This window comes from Orcinus orca, chromosome X (genome assembly GCF_937001465.1).
Source record: "Orcinus orca chromosome X, mOrcOrc1.1, whole genome shotgun sequence".
NCBI classification, from domain to species: Eukaryota; Metazoa; Chordata; class Mammalia; order Artiodactyla; family Delphinidae; genus Orcinus; species Orcinus orca.
Genome location: NC_064580.1, coordinates 131,491,352 through 131,506,940, shown reverse-complemented (window position 1 = coordinate 131,506,940; position 15,589 = coordinate 131,491,352). Strand labels below are relative to the sequence as shown.

The following is a 15,589-nucleotide window of genomic DNA, read 5'->3' as shown; positions in this document are numbered from 1 at the left end:
GAAAGCTGTCCCTGGCCATCCTGTGCTGGACTCAAGCTTCTGAGTGATATAGTTCTGATCCAAAACAAAATCAAAGAACAAACCAAACACCGGTGACTTCAAGTCTCAGGTTTCCTGGCTACTTTTCCCTTCTGCTTTCGTGGCGACTAGCCCCTGAGACCGCACACATTCCCAGCATGCCATGAGGGCATCTTGTCACCCCTTCCTCTGTGGGGCACTGGGGTTCAGGGGACGCAGACAACAGGCTCGACTGGGCTCAGAGTTTTACATAACGCCCTTTGCCGATCCTTCTGAGTGCCTGCGGCCAGAGGACAAACCTCAACAACCGGGTAGTAAGCAGGTTCCGGCCCACTGTTCTGCCACGGTGTCTTATATATGAGGATGGACCAAGTAGGCGGGCAGGTCTGCGGCAGCCAGGGTGAGGCAGGGCAACTGTAGGCTTTGCTGCAGGGTTTCGGGGTTTCGAACTGCTCCGACCATAAAAGAAGTAATTTTGATGTTCAAAGCAGCACGGTCTGGTGACATCATTTTCTTCCCAGAGCAAGATGGGGGCCAATTGCCAAGGGCTTTAACTAAGTCCTTAGTGAGTCTGGACGGAGCCACGGGAGGGCTCCCTGAGCCCACGGCCTGCTCCATGGCCAGAGCCTGTAAGGGGCTGCCTTCTGCCTTCTGTGACTTGCAGGGAGTCACAGAGCCTCAGGCAAGAATCCAGGGCTACAGGCTGCCAGTTCCCATAGATGGTGGCTTCCTTATGTGTGGGCCACCTGTGTTTAGCTCACTGATTGCCTGACAAAGGCCAGTGCAGAAAAATCGTACGTCCAAGTGTCAAGAAGCTCACCAGATTGAAGATAGATTGGAATAGTAAATGCAGCTGAAACTTTGTCGGCAGTGAAATGTCATCCAGTTGACCAAAACACAAAAATCTGTTTCTACAAGACATTTCCAGGGACATACTTACTGCACGAGACAATAGACATTTGTGCAGTGTGACTTGTCTGGAAGTGATTAGGGATGTAAAGAAATATGACTTCGCCCTCATGTCCAGGGTGTGGGGGGTGATGTCTTGCTTTGATAAAACTGCTAATGGATGGCTACACAAAGGCATAATGATTCAGGGACACAAAATGCAGGTAGTTTTTGAGCTGACGGCAGCATATGCTCCTGAGAAGGGTACCGCAAATCACAGTGATGCCGGCCAAATCTTGTTTTCCGGCAGAGATAGTCCACGTGTAATAGAGGGCTATGATTCTGATGGGGTCTGAGGGATTTTTGTGTTTTTTTTTAACAGAAATGATCCCAGATACCACTCCAAGTCAAGTACACATGGCATGTCTGCACACTGTGCAGAGTACACCTTTCTAGAAGATTTGGGAATCAACATAACGGGACAGTGCAGCAATTAATCTCGCATTATTTTCTGTATCTCCTTTTTGCTTCATTTCCTTCCGTCTCCTTTCATGAGGAAATACTTCCAGATCAGGCATTTTGTCATGCAGAAAGGGGGACCGAAGGGTCTCAAGCCTAAGTCCACAGGCCCAGGAACGTTGGGAGTTAAGTCTTCCTTGGGGAGGGAGGAGCCCTGAGGCCCAGCACACAGCCTGGCTACAAGGGCACGGTGTGACTCTGGGGACTCAATGTCCAGGCCACTTCACCACGCAGCGCGCAGCAGCTGAATCGTGGCCATTGGGCCCGGGTCGAGACTGATGGCTCCCCTTAGGCCTGGCTTCCCCTCTCAAGGCCTCCTCCTAGGTCCCCGTTCAAACCACCTTTGTATCCACAACCGTGCAGATTTTTAACAATTCACTATGTTTTTACTGTTTCATGTCTGGCATTAATAAAAGTCTTATGAGGAGAGGAATCGTGACCTAAGTGCCCTCTTATTTAAGTGATGACATCTGAAAAACTACGGGACACGTTTTGAAACCTGAATAAGTGGAAATAGACTTCATTGCCATTTTCAAATACAACAGACTTAACCTGACTCAACATGGAATGACCTACATCCACGTTACTTCGCTGCAAACAGTGGAGCAAGTGGCTGTAAGAAGTACTGCTTCTGCTCAGCCAAACCACATCCTTGACATCTGGGTCAGCAGCTAGCTTCGATAATTGGCGGTAGAATTACCGGCTCTGCCGGATGCCACGTATAACACAACCTTTGTCATTACTGACACTACAAAGCAACAGCGCCCAGCTTGCTTCTCCCCAGAGGGGGTCTCTTGTGCCACCACCTCCCTTTTCCCTATGGCCGAGATTCCCAGTTGCCCTGGATGCCAGGTGAGCAGCATCTCTAGGCCACGATGTGAGGCAGAGACAACCAGAATAGCAGGGGTTCAGGTCTGGGGGAAACAGGCCAAAAGCAGAGAACCTACAGCCAACGGGAGTCCTGGTGCTGAGAGAAAGGAGGAGAAGCCACGTGAAATTCCTCACCCTGGTCAAGTACGAGGCTGGTTACCATGAACGCTTTTTCCTGACACACACTCCAGGCCGAGCCCTTGACCTAAAGGAGAGTAGGTCGGCCCACAAGGCTAACCTCAGAAGCAGGGGCCGGGAAACCTGACCTAAAGGTCTCTGAGCCCCAGGCCCCTCATGCTCTGGCCCCTTTACTTCACCAGACAGCTCCCTAAGTTTCCAGCTTTCTACTTCTTTATTTTCCTTGATCTTAGATTGCATTTATTGTTATCATTTCCTTATTTTAATTGTCATTTGTTTTTATAAATTTAGTTTTTATTTTCTGCAACTGAGAGAGAGTGGCAGTGGTGCAGGCTGGGGCAGGGGCCCGATGGGAGACAGCAGAGCTGAGATGCAGACTCCCCGCCACGGGCACTTCACCGATGGCAGAGGGGGGCTGGAGGGCCTCGGGGACAATCACGGCTGCCAGGTCACTGGAGCCCCACGAGGATGATAGCGAACCTGACCCCACTCTGCCGCCACGTACAGACATCGGTTCCTGGGGGAGCTCCATGTGGAGGGCACAGCAGTCCATGGGACGCGTCCCCTCTGCCTTACCAGAGCCATTTGGCTTCCATCCAGCACTGTTGTTTGGTCTTTGTTTCATGGTCAAAACCTCCATTTCAATGAGTTTTAGCCTTTGTTTACCTTTGTATAAACAAATGCATCCTACCTGTTTTACATCTGTCTTGAAATTTTAAATCATTTCCATGTTTTTGTTCTTCAGCGTGAGACTTTTAATTCACGTTCATACTCTATGGCGGTAGAAGTCAGAATAGTGGTTTACCTCTATCAGGAAGAGGCAGGAAATAAAAAGTCAATTTGTAAATTATACTGTATCATAGAAGGTGATGAGTGGTATGGAAAAGAACAGCAGGAAGAGGATTGGCTGTGCACTGGGCTGTTGGTGGCCACAGGAAGAAGCAGAGTGAGAAGATGAGATCTGGGCAGACTCGAAGGAGATGAGAGAGTCAGCCAGGTGCTGTATTTGAGAGCACATTCAAGGCAGGGAGAACAGACTGTGCAAAAGCCCCAAGTCAGTAGAAAACCTGGAATATTGAGGGCACAGGCAAGAGGCCAGCATGGCTGGTGTGGAGTGAGCAAGAGAGAGCAGAGGAGGTAAGAGAGGCAATGGGGGATTCACAGATCAGAATGTGGGGACTTGCTGGCCATTACAAGGACCTCTGGCTTATATTCTGCGTGAGAATGGAGCCCGTGAAGGGAATTAGGCAGGGGAGACGTGATCTGACATATTTTGAAAGGTAGTATCACCGTAGCCACCAGAGCTGCTGCGTGCTGGCGGGGGAGATGCTCCATCATCAGTCTTCGCCACGCCCACCGCCACCATCCCCAGCACCAGCATCTCCCTCCCTCCAGCCCACGCTGCCAGAGCTCTCTGGGTTCTGTGCCGGCAGACTCCGTTCACGCACATGCAGGAACAGGGACCGGATCTCCCCCGCACTGGCTTGAAAGAATCCCCTAAATGCAGCCAAAATATATGAAACACAGGCTGTGAAGAAACTGGGCCTCAGGTGAGGGAGGACCGTCAGGGATCTCTGGGAGCTGAGACCCCGAAGAGGTGAGCCGTGCAGCTTCCCCAGCTTGCTGTCTACACGGACTGTCCGGACCGAGTCCAGCCGCCTCCCCGGGTCTCGGGGGTGGATCGCAGAGCGCACGCAGCCGGAGTTGGCGGGTGGAGGACCGGAGAGGACACAGCGGCACAGGGAGAGAACCGTGCCCAAGGGCGGAGGGTCCGCTAGTGGAAACTCCGAATTCGGGTGACATCATATACAGTACTCAGAGGGATCTTGTCTCAATAGTGTGGAGAACTAAAAGCTGCTCTGCTCCCACCGATAAAGTCTCAAGGCAAGACTCCAAAGGATCAAACTGTCTCCAAGTAAGTTAACAATATGAGAGTTTTTGAAGTTCTGGAATATACTTAGGAAAAAAAATACCCAGCACCCAAGGAAAAGGGTATGCTAAGCTTCAGAAGACTCCAACCCATTATGAGGAGACAGATCAATTGATAAAAGACATCCCAATTGGAAAGGAAGAAGTAAAACTATGTGCAGACAACATGACTGTCTATGTAGAAAACCGAATGCAATGGACAAGAGTGAGGAGAACTAGTCAGTGAGTTCGGCAAGATCACAGGATAAAACTCCGCCGGCCCGAGCGCTCACCGCACTTGCTTGTCCCAGCGCTTTTCTGCACTGAATCTGAAACAAGCCCAGTCAGCCACAACATTGTTATTGTACTGGGCCTAGGGTTTTGCTCTTCTTGTGCAAACTAAGTTTTTAATTTTAGTAGGAAACCAAGCCAATTGTGACAAGGATGTTGGGAAACCAGAAATCTGGTAGTAGGTGTATTTTCTGAAGAGAAATTATGATAGAGTCTTTTTTCTGTTTTTTAAGACAGTCTGTTTCCTCTCTCTCTCTCTCTCTCTTTTTTTCCATGCCGTGTGGCTTACAGGATCTTAGTTCCCCAACCAGGGATCGAACCCGTGCCCCCTGCAGTGGAAGCATGGAGTCCTAACCACTGGACTGCCAGGGAATTCCCTGTGATCAAGAGTCTCAAAAAAGAAATAGGAAAGTATTTCTAACTTTTGGAATATACTTTAAGGAAATAACCATTCATGGAAAGAATTATATACATGAATTCCATTGAATCGTTAACCATAGTAATGAAAAAACTGAAAACAACTTAAATGTTCAATGATTACATTATGATGCATCTTATATACCTCCACTCAATAACATATTTTTGAAGAGTTTTTAGAAGGTGGAAAAGCTAGTATGTTAAATGAAAAAAAGTCAGGAAAAAATTTAATGCTAAACTTGATAACTTCTACATTGCATACCATTATACATTTACTGTGCAAGTACAACTAAAAAAATAGTTCTAAAATGTTGACAGTATTTAGTGCTGAACATCGGGCTTGATTTTCATTTTCCTAAACTGTCTTCAATTACCTTGTACTACTGGAATATCTGAATTCCAGAACCTTCCCTCCAACACGAGGACAAAGATAAAAAATCCAGAAATGCATTAGCTGAAAAGAAACTGTGACACAAAACAGTGGCCTAGTTTTATTTTCTGCAGTAATACACATTGAAGCATCCCACTCCACGAGCCACAGGGAAACAAAACAAGTGAACCAAGAGATACCAAGGGCCAGTACTGGCAAAAAATTAAACCCAAATAACAAAGTGGTGACTACTCAAGTTTGAATTCCCTAAGCCTTGCCTAGTAGGCGACACAAGGTTAGGCCTCAGCCCCCTTTCCTTCGCGTAGCCTTTAGGGAGGCGGGGGCCCAGGGCGCTGAACATTCTGAATCACCAGGGAAAGCTGATCGTGGGAGGAGCTGATGGAAATCCGGAAGAGAACAAGGTCTTCAGCAGTCCATCTACTACAAGTGAGGGAAAAGGAAAATCAGGTTAAAGGGGAGATCGCTCATGTAGGTCCAGGGCACCAGCCCCCAGCCCCCTCCTTATACCAAGCCCGTCAGCGCCCCCATCACAGCACTCAAGGCAGAGATCAGATCCCAGCACCTGCCACCGACCCCACCCCCACGGCAGACTCTTCTAGAACTCACATAGCTAGGGCACTGCCATTCACTCTATGTTCCTCCCGAACCACGCCTTGGTCACGCTGGGCATCTGGGATCAGAGCTCTGTGGGCCATGTGTGCCTCCAGGGGGGGTCGGAAAAGCACTGTGAGCTTGCTGGGGGAGACGTGGTTAAGGCACCATCCATCGCTGAATTTGCTGGTATCTCGGGCTTGCCCACACCGCAGAGGCCCGTTTTTACCCCAGGATGAGACCGCCCGGAGCCGCCTCCCTAATCCTTTGGTCCTTCCCCACTCTCCAGGCTCCTCAGGCATTGACAATCCCCTTTCCTGCCAGGCTGCCCGCCCCTGCTGCCCCTGACTGCGCCCTGTGCTCCCCTCCGTTCCCTCCGCAGGCGGCCGCCATGTACCCTGCCACCGCACCGCTGCCCCAGCCCAGGGAGGCTCCATGGAAAGGATACACCACCAGCCGTCTGCTTCCAGGCCCTACAGCCGCGAGCGCTGCATCTCCACCAGCTCTTAGGGCACGTGGTGCCCGCCCACCCTGGGGACCTGCAGCAGCTGCTCCCGTCGCTGCTCCTCCTCTGCTGGGCCCACGCCGGGCTTCCGGGTGCCGGGGACCACCCTCGCCTTCAAGGCTACCTGATCCACTCTGGCAACCAGGAGTTCCGGAGCTTTGCTGGCCAACTCGGCCCCCTGCACCTACCGCGCTGCCGTCCCCCGGGGCCTGCATGGCCGCGGCGTGTCCCTCTAAGAGCTGACGAGAGCCTGAGCGCCTCACGAGGCCCCGCCCCTTCTGCCCAAGGACACCCAGGGCGCCTGCGCAGACACCCCTGAGGTCGCCTCCCGGCACCGGATTGGCTGCCGCCCTGGCCCCACGGGCCGCCCCGGAGACCCCGTCGGGCTGCACAGACTCGGTTCCGCCGTGAAGCCCCGCTCCTTCCGCATGCCCCGGATGCGCCTGCACAGACCGGCTCCCCCTGTCCGGGCCCGGCGGCGTGGAGCCGGCGCCGAGTGCCCACGGAGTCACCACCGATACAGGAGCGACGCCTTTGCACTCCCAAGGCCTTGACCCGTCTCCCAAACCATCTGCTCCAGGCAATAAGGGCCACCCACCCACCCCCAAAGCCCTCCGACCCTCCCCCCAGTAAAGCCCAGAGTAAACCACAAACAGCAGGGGAAGTGTAGGACCTCCAAGCAGCAGGGTCTCCGCCGAGTGGGGAGGTCAGGGCTGGTGGGTGTGTTCACTGACCCCATCATGGAGGCGCCACCCGCATGACCTCGTCCAGACCCTATTACCTCCCAGAGGCCCGCCTCCGAAGTCCATCCTGTGGGGGGTTAGGGCTTCCATGGGTGAACCAGGGGAGGGGGAGGGGAGGCGAGGGGGAGGGGGAGGGGAGGCGAGGGGGAGGGGAGGCGAGGGGGAGGGGGAGGGGAGGTGGGGGGGAGGGGGAGGGACTCGACGCTCAGGCCATAGGTCAGCGCTGCTCAGCTAACCCGGGCTAGGTTCCCGTGAGTATTCTTAGCGGGGGGCCACTGACTTACCTAACCAAACACAGAAACAGCAACTTTCCTGACGGAGAGATGATCCACCTCAGCTGTCCTGAGAGATGCGCCAGCCAAGGCCTCACAGGTCCCCCAGCTGTGGGGCGGGATGGAAATGGGGAAATGAAGATTCTGTGCCAGAACAGGGTTAACACCAGTCAACCCCAAGCGCCCTAAGGACGTGCCTGGAATCAAAGGAGCTGTGGCGGTGACCCCAGCTGTGGTGACGGATGCTGATTCTACTTTCTCTCCACCTCCTCTCGGGTGCCCCTCGCCCTCCTCGTGCTCCCTGCTGTCCTTGCCAGTGATGTGGACCCTCCTGCCCCTGGGCCGGCCCGGCCCCTCGCGTCCCAGGGCCAGGAGGTGACACGGGCCAGTCTGGCTTCCTCTCGGCTGTTTCCAGGCCACTCCTCCACCTGCTGGGCTGGTTACCATCCTTCCGCGGCCCTGCCCTCGGCCCCAGAGGCTGACCCGAGGTGGACGCTCACTCAGCAGGCGCCCTCGCCCGGGCGGCCAGTGCTGCACTGGTGAAGCTTTAACAAAGGCTCTCCAGACGCAGCAGGGGCTCTGCATCTGCTGAGCTCCACGCTGTACCCACTCCCACCACAGCCGACTGACTGCAGGCCGCCGACACGACATCACTGAGGGCCTGGCCGCAAAGAGACGCTCCCGCTTGGCTGTCGCCAGCAGGTCCAAGGTGGCCCAGCACACCCCCAGGGCCGCACCGTGCATCCCAGCACACACGGACACTCTGCTAGTACTCACACGGAAACCGCGTCGCTGTGACTCACAGGAAGGGCACCCAGAAGTGGACTTCCATCTTGCTTTGCCCCCCGCATCGCACGTGAGAGCAACTAGCTGGTCACGCCTGGACCTCGCCCAGGACGCTAGTTCCAAAGGGGGCCGGGGAAACGCAGCTCTTATTTCTCCAGCGTGTGCGGTAGAAGAGGCCTCACCGGACCGAGGTTGGAGTACGTGGCGAGCGGCCAAGCCACGGAACCCACCAGAGTCCTCCTTCTGGCTACTCGACATCTAGACCTGTGCTTTCTTTTTTAAGTTTTTTTTTCTGTTAGTTTATTTCTTTAGTTATTTATTGGCTGCGTTGGGTCTTCGTTGCTGCGCGCGGGCTCAGTAGTTGTGGCTCGCGGGCTCTAGCACGCAGGCTCAGTAGTTGTGGCGCACGGGCTTAGTTGCTCCGTGGCATGTGGGACTTAGTTGCAGCGTGCAGACTCCTTAGTTGTGGCATATGAACTCCTCAGTTGCGGCATGTGGTATCCAGTTCCCCGAACAGGGATGGAACTGCATTGGGAACTCAGAGTCTTACCCACTGGACCACCAGGGAAGTACCTCCAATCAGTTAGTTTTTGTTGTTTTTTTTTTAATGTATTTATTTATTTATTTGGTTGTGCTGGGTCTTAGTTGTGGCTTGCGGGTTCCTTGACTGCAGCAGGTGGGCTCCGTAGTTGTGGCACGTGGGCTCCTTAGTTGTGGCAGGCAGGCTCCTTAGTTGCAGCTCACAGGCTTCTTAGTTGTGGCATGCGAACTGTTAGTTGTGGCATGCACATGGGATCTTGTTCCCTGACCAGGGATCGAACCCAGGCCCCCTGCATTGGGAGGATGGAGTCTTAACCACTGCACCACCAGGGAAGTCCCCCAATCAGTTTTATCAGTAATAAAGCTGGTATTTAGGTTAAAAGACATGTCAAGGGAGATGTGTCAAAGGCTGCAGATGGTAAACTAGACCTATTTGAAAGGAGTGGAAAAGGACAGGCAGGAGGCAGGAGTGGATGGTGTCAGTGAACTCCTTGCAGAGGAAATGATTCGTGTGGTCCAATTTGTAAAGCCACATACTTTTTTCAGGAGAAAGCAGAGGGTACAGAAGTGATTACAATTCAGGCCAGACTAACATATAAACACGAGGAAAGGAGAGCAGGCCATCTTCTCTGAATAATGGGCAGTAGGGAGCTGGACTAGGGAGGCCGAGCTGTGGTCTTGTACGAAAGCCAGGTGGGAATTAAAGCCTCACAGTCACGGAAGACTCAATGAGCTCTGTGTCCCAGGTTCCCCTGTGGGAGTTGCAAAGGGGGAGCCGTGAGCAGACATTCTTATAGTTTTTTAGTTTTAGGTTTAGCAAAGAGGTTTGAATCATCATCACTGGGGAAAAAAAAAAAACATCAGTGCAGAATCGGACTCACACGGGTAGGTAGTGAGTAGGCGTGGACACTGGTTGGACATGTGCGGGAAAAGCCCAGAGAATGTACTGAGCAAGGGTCTAGCATGTTGGCTTCTGCTGTCGTCCATATCACAAGAGGAAACTCATGAATTAACCAGACCCACCTGAGGGTCTGAAATAAGGTTAGAAGGAGGGTCAGTGGGACGTCTAGAGGGCTCTGACTCCCACCTCTGTGAAAAGTACCTGATGGACATCCTCATACATACCCATTAAGGGGACCAGTGGCAAGTTCCCAGGAGCAGAATTGCTGGGCTTTAGGGATGGGAAGACGTCATTGGATTCAGTCGCGCCATGCTGCTCTCTGCTATGGCTGTACCCATCTCCACTCCTACTATATCCTTGCGGCTTTTGGGGGTTTCCTTTTCTGTAACTAGCCTATTCATATCCTTCGCTCATTTCCAAAAAAATTGGAATTGCTGTTATCTTCTTGATGACCAGCAGGATATTTTAAAAATATATTCTTTTTTTAAAATTAATTAATTAATTTATTTTTGGCTGCGTTGGGTCTTCGTTGCTGCGCACGGGCTTTCTCTAGTTGTGGCAAGCGGGGGCTACTCTTCGTTGTGGTGCACGGGCTTCTCATTGCGGTGGTTTCTCCTGTTGCGGAGCATGGGCTCTAGGCGCAAGGGCTTCAGTAGTTGTGGCTCGTGGGCTTCAGTAGTTGTGACACGGAGGCTCAGTAGTTGTGGCGCACGGGCTTAGTTGCTCCGCGGCACGTGGGATCTTCCCAGACCAGGGCTCAAACCCGTGTCCCCTGCATTGGCTGGCGGATTCTTAACCACTGCGCCACCAGGGAAGCCCCCCAAATTTCTTAATACTTGCGTCTTCGTTCCTTTGTGGTATCCTTTTCCTAATATATACTCATACTTCCTGGGCCTGGGTTTAATATTTCTGATCCTTCATCCTCATATATATCTGAGGATGTCAGATAACACCCAGTAACTGATACTGTGGGGCACCTTGGAAAGATTGAATATGGAATTATTTCTGTCCACTGTGGGAGGAGAAGGAGACAAAGCTGTAGATGCTGTGTTACAGGATGTCCAGTATCACATGCAATAGATGTATGTTTCTTTTCAAATGTATTGCAAATTGTTTGCCAAAAAGAATTACATCAATTCACCCTGTCACCAATATAGTATACCCATTGACTACAACCTAGTCAGCACTGGCTGTTAATTTTAGTACATCTAATTTACTAGTTATAAATTGGTATTCACTTGCTATTTTAATTATCATTTTATAAGTAACTTGTGGGATTGAATATTTTGCCATATGTATGTACTACTTTTCTTTCCTCTGCTAACAAATTTTCTATTTGTTTACTTTCCTAATTTTTGTCTATGTGTAATCTTGCTTTGTGATGGAAATCTTCAAACGTTAAATTTTTGTGACTAAAAAAAAAAAATACTGGGTCTTCCAATCCATGAACGTGATACATTTCTCCATTACTATAGGTCTTAAGTTCTCTTATTAATAGGTTTTAGTTTTCACTGTAAATGTTTTACACGTATTTTATTAAATGCATCACTAAGTATTTCATGTTTTGGGATACTATTATAAATTATAGTGATTTTTAAATCTCACGTTTCTTTCTTTGTAGATTGCTTAGGATTTTCTACATACACAAACATTTCATCTCTGAATAAAGATAATTCTATTTTTTCCAATCCGTATAACTTATATTTTTCTTTCTTGTCTAGTGCACTGCCTAGGATTTCCAGGACAATACTTAATAAAAGTGGTGAACATCCATGCCTTATTCTCAAATTCAGGGGTGGGGAATTATATTTTCCTCCATTATCATTTTAGCTGTAGGATTTTTGTAGATTGCCTTTATCAGATTAAGAAAGTTTCTTTCTAGTCCTAGTTTTCTGAGAGTTTTTATCATAGTGGTTGTTGAATGTTGTCAAATGCTTTTTCTGCATCTATTGAAATGATCACATGGTTTTTCTCCTTTATTTTGTTAATATGATGAATAACTCTGATTTTTCAATACAAAACCAATCTTTCATTCTTGGGATAAATCTCATTTGGTTGTAATGTATTGTCCTCTTTATGTATTGCTGGATTAAACTTGCTAATATTTAAGTTTTTTGTGTGTAAGTTAATGAAGGATATTGGTCTATGGTTTTCTTTTCTTGCAATGTCTTCATCTGGTTTGGGTATTTTGTAATGCTGGCCTCATAAAATGATTTGAGAAGTGTTTCCCCTCCTCTACTTTCTGAAAGAGTTTGTATAGGATTGGTAATATTTCTTCTCTAAGTATTTCATAGTATCCACTAGTGAAGTCATATGGGCCTGGAGTTTTCTGTTCCATTTCTTTCATAGATTTAGGGATATTCAGGTTTTCCACTTCTTGAGTTAGTTTTGGTGATTTGCGTCATTCAAGGAATTTGTCCATCTCATCTAAATTGGAAAATTTATTCACAAACATTTTTCCTAACATTCCGTGGTTACAGTTTTTATCAGTTTTATTGGTATTTTTAAAAGCTTTCAGTTTCATGGATTTTTCTCTATCATTTATTTGCTCATTTTACATTTTATTCATGTCTGCTCTTATCGTCATTATTTCTTTCCTACTGCTTATTTAGGTTAAATTTAAAATTAAAATTTGCTCTTCTATGTCTGATTTTCTGCAGTATCGTTCTGTTACTTAAGTTTCCTCTTGATTGCTACTTTACTTCTTTCGTTTCTGTGAGTTTTGTTTCATACATTTTGAAGCTTTGTTATTATGACTTCTTCATGAAATAACCCCTTTATCATTAGCAAATGTCCTCCATCCCATCATATTCCTTATCATAAAGTCTACTCTGCCTGCTATTAATATAGCTACTCAAACTTTCTTATTACTCGAGTTTGCATGGTATGTCTTCATCCATCTTTTTACTGTTACCAGACCTATATCTTTATGTTTTAAAGTGGGTTTCTTATGCTTAGCATATGTTTTGTTTTGCCCTTTTATCCACTTTGACAATCTCTGCTTTTTAACTGAAGCATTTTTTTTAACTGAAGACCATTTACCATTAATGTAATTAGTGATATGGCTCAGTTTAAATCTACCATCCTGTACTTTATTTTCTGTTTGTCCCATGTGTTCTATGTTCCTCGTTCTATCTTTTCATGACTTCTTTTAGATTGAATAAGTTTTAGAATTCCATTTTATCCTCACTATATCTTTTTTTAGATCTAGGGTTTCTAATAGGCATTTTACCTTATTATTGACTACCTTCAAATGGTTGAAAATCATTCCACATATCATGTAAGAACATTACAACAATATACTTCCAATTACCCACTCATGTCCTTTGTACTATTGTTGTCATACATTTTATTTCTACATTGGTTATAAACCGCACACTATGCTGTTAATATTTTTGCTTAAACAGTTTGCTATGATTGAAAGAGATACTAAAATGAGAAAAATTTATGTTTACCTACATATTTTCCATTTCTGGAACTCGTCATTCATTCACATAAATCCAAAATTCCATCTGGTGTCATCCTTCCTTGAGGAGAACTGTCTTTCACATTTCTTGTAGTGCAGGTTTTCTGCTGACAATAATTCAGCTTTTATATGTCTGAAGAAAGTCTTTAATTTGCTTTCTTCTCTATTGTGGCAAAATTGACATACCATAAAATAAAGCATTTTAAAGTAAACAACTGAGTGGCCTTTAGTACATTCACATGTAAAAGGATTGCCAAGTACTGAGATGAAGAGCAGCTGGAGAAGTTAGCCTTGGATAGAAGGGCAGAGCCCTCTTCCTCCAAGGCAGGAAATAGGCAAGGATGTTTGCTGCTGTAGGTAGGTCTGAAGATGTGACATGGGACAAGATGCTGACAAAACTCTTGTCTGATGACCAGAGAGGAAAGGAGAGGGCATATCACAGGGGGTCTGCTAGCCCACGAGGAGGACTTTGGCTTTGACTCTGAGTGAGATGGGAGGCACTGAAAGGTTCAGCGCAAGAGAAGGAGGGACCTGATCTCATCACTGATCCTGAGTAGGGGTTCTGTTGGGTTGGTGATGGGACAATTTCAGGTAATTACAAGGTGCAGGGCCACTTACTCAGGTAGAAGTTTCTGAGGGACTGCCTTTGATATTCTCATAGGATGTGCATGTACTGTGACTTCAAGGTCTGTGCACCTCCTCTTGGTGTGAGGACTGATGGGGTTTCCATTCTGCTGGCCTCTCCTTTACTGCCGGTCTCCTGAGCCTAACTGCATTCTTCCAATTCTGAGTTTTATTCCCTTAAGCCTGAAACCAGCCTTCTTTGTCTCTTCCCTCACCACCACTCCCTTTTGTAAATTGAAACTCCAAACTTAAACCCTCGTGTGACTCTGAGTTGGACTCCACAGGTGCGAGTTTCCGTGCGTGGTTCCACCCAGCTGGGGAATGGGACACAGGAGTTGAGGCTTTGCTCTTCGCCAGCTTTCTGCTGCTCTACATAGTGGCTGCGGCTGGGAACTTCTGACTCCACATTCCCATGTATTTCTTCCTGGCCAACCTCTCGCTGCTGGATACTGCCTATATCTCCACCATGGTGCCCCAGATTCTAGTACATCTGCTGGCACCAGTGCGGGTCATGCCCCGTCATGCTTGTCTCACCCAGATATTCTTTCTCCACTTCCTGGCTCCCTGGGAGTGCTGCCTGTGCACAGCCACGGCCTATGACCACTACGCAGCCATCTGCCAGCCACTGCGCTACCTAGTCCTCATGGGCCAAAGGACCCGGACAGGACTGGCTTCAATCTCCTGCCTGCTTGCTTTGACCAGTGCCCTCACCCACACCATCCTTGCGGCTCTCCTCAAGTTCTGTGGACCCCGCCTTATCACCCACTTCTCTTGTGACCTCCCTCCACTGCTCAAACTCTCTTGCTCCACCACGTGGGCCAATGAACTTGCCCTGCTCTTCTTCGGTTTTCTGGTGGCTCTTGCACCCTGTGCCCTGGTTGTGAGCTCCTATATACATGTTGTCGCTGCGGTTTTCAGGACTCACTCTGCCGAGGGCCGAAGAAAAGCCTTTTCTACCCGTGGCGCTCACATCACCATGGTCTGTATTTTCTACATCACTTCAGTCCTCCACTGCATCCTTCCCAGCTCTTCACACTCTGGCTTGAGAGACCGGGTTCTTTCTGTGCTGTATGTGGGCCTCGCTCCCATGCTCGACCCCATCGTCTACGGCACATGCGAGGCAAGGCCACACTCCTCCACAGTGCGGCTGGCACATACCTGATGCTTTGGGAGTTAATCCAACTACATAGGAGTCTCAAATTTAGTGTAGATGGTCCATCTGGTGAATCTTATTTTGTGTGCCAGGTTTTCCTCCATTCTAGCAAAGATCAAATATCTCTGTTGCATTTTTTTATTCTAAAACATTGTTTTTTGTATTGATAGAAATAAAACATTGTCACTGAATAAGTTGTGCAGTTACGGAAGTTCATGAAATGACAAAAAAAATACCCTTCACAATCTCACCACCTACAGAGAACCACTGTGAACATTTTCATGGTTTCCTTCAGGTGTATTTTTGAACAGCAAATGTATGTGCATGTGTATTTAAAGCAGGGAAACAAAACTGGAATCACTGTGTATTTACAGTTCTGGACGCTTAGAGATGTTTTATTTTTTTCAACTACAATATATGCTTATTATAAAATCATTTAGGTAGACATTTCTCCAAAGAAGACATGCAGATGGCCAACAGGCACATGAAAAGATGCTCAATATCGCTAATTACTAGAGAAATGCAAATCAAAACGACAATGAGGTATCACCTCACAGCGGTCAGAATG

General features: G+C 48.3%; 1 protein-coding gene across 1 annotated transcript; it reads left to right on the top strand.

The window, feature by feature from the left end:
* Positions 1–14,274: 14,274 nt before the first annotated feature.
* LOC101288213 (olfactory receptor 3A1-like) lies at positions 14,275–15,030 on the top strand (the record flags this gene model as incomplete). The annotated part of the gene is made up of 1 exon (XM_004285942.1): positions 14,275–15,030. A coding segment is annotated over one exon (756 nt), but the record flags the coding sequence as incomplete, so codon positions are not given.
* Positions 15,031–15,589: the final 559 nt, after the last annotated feature.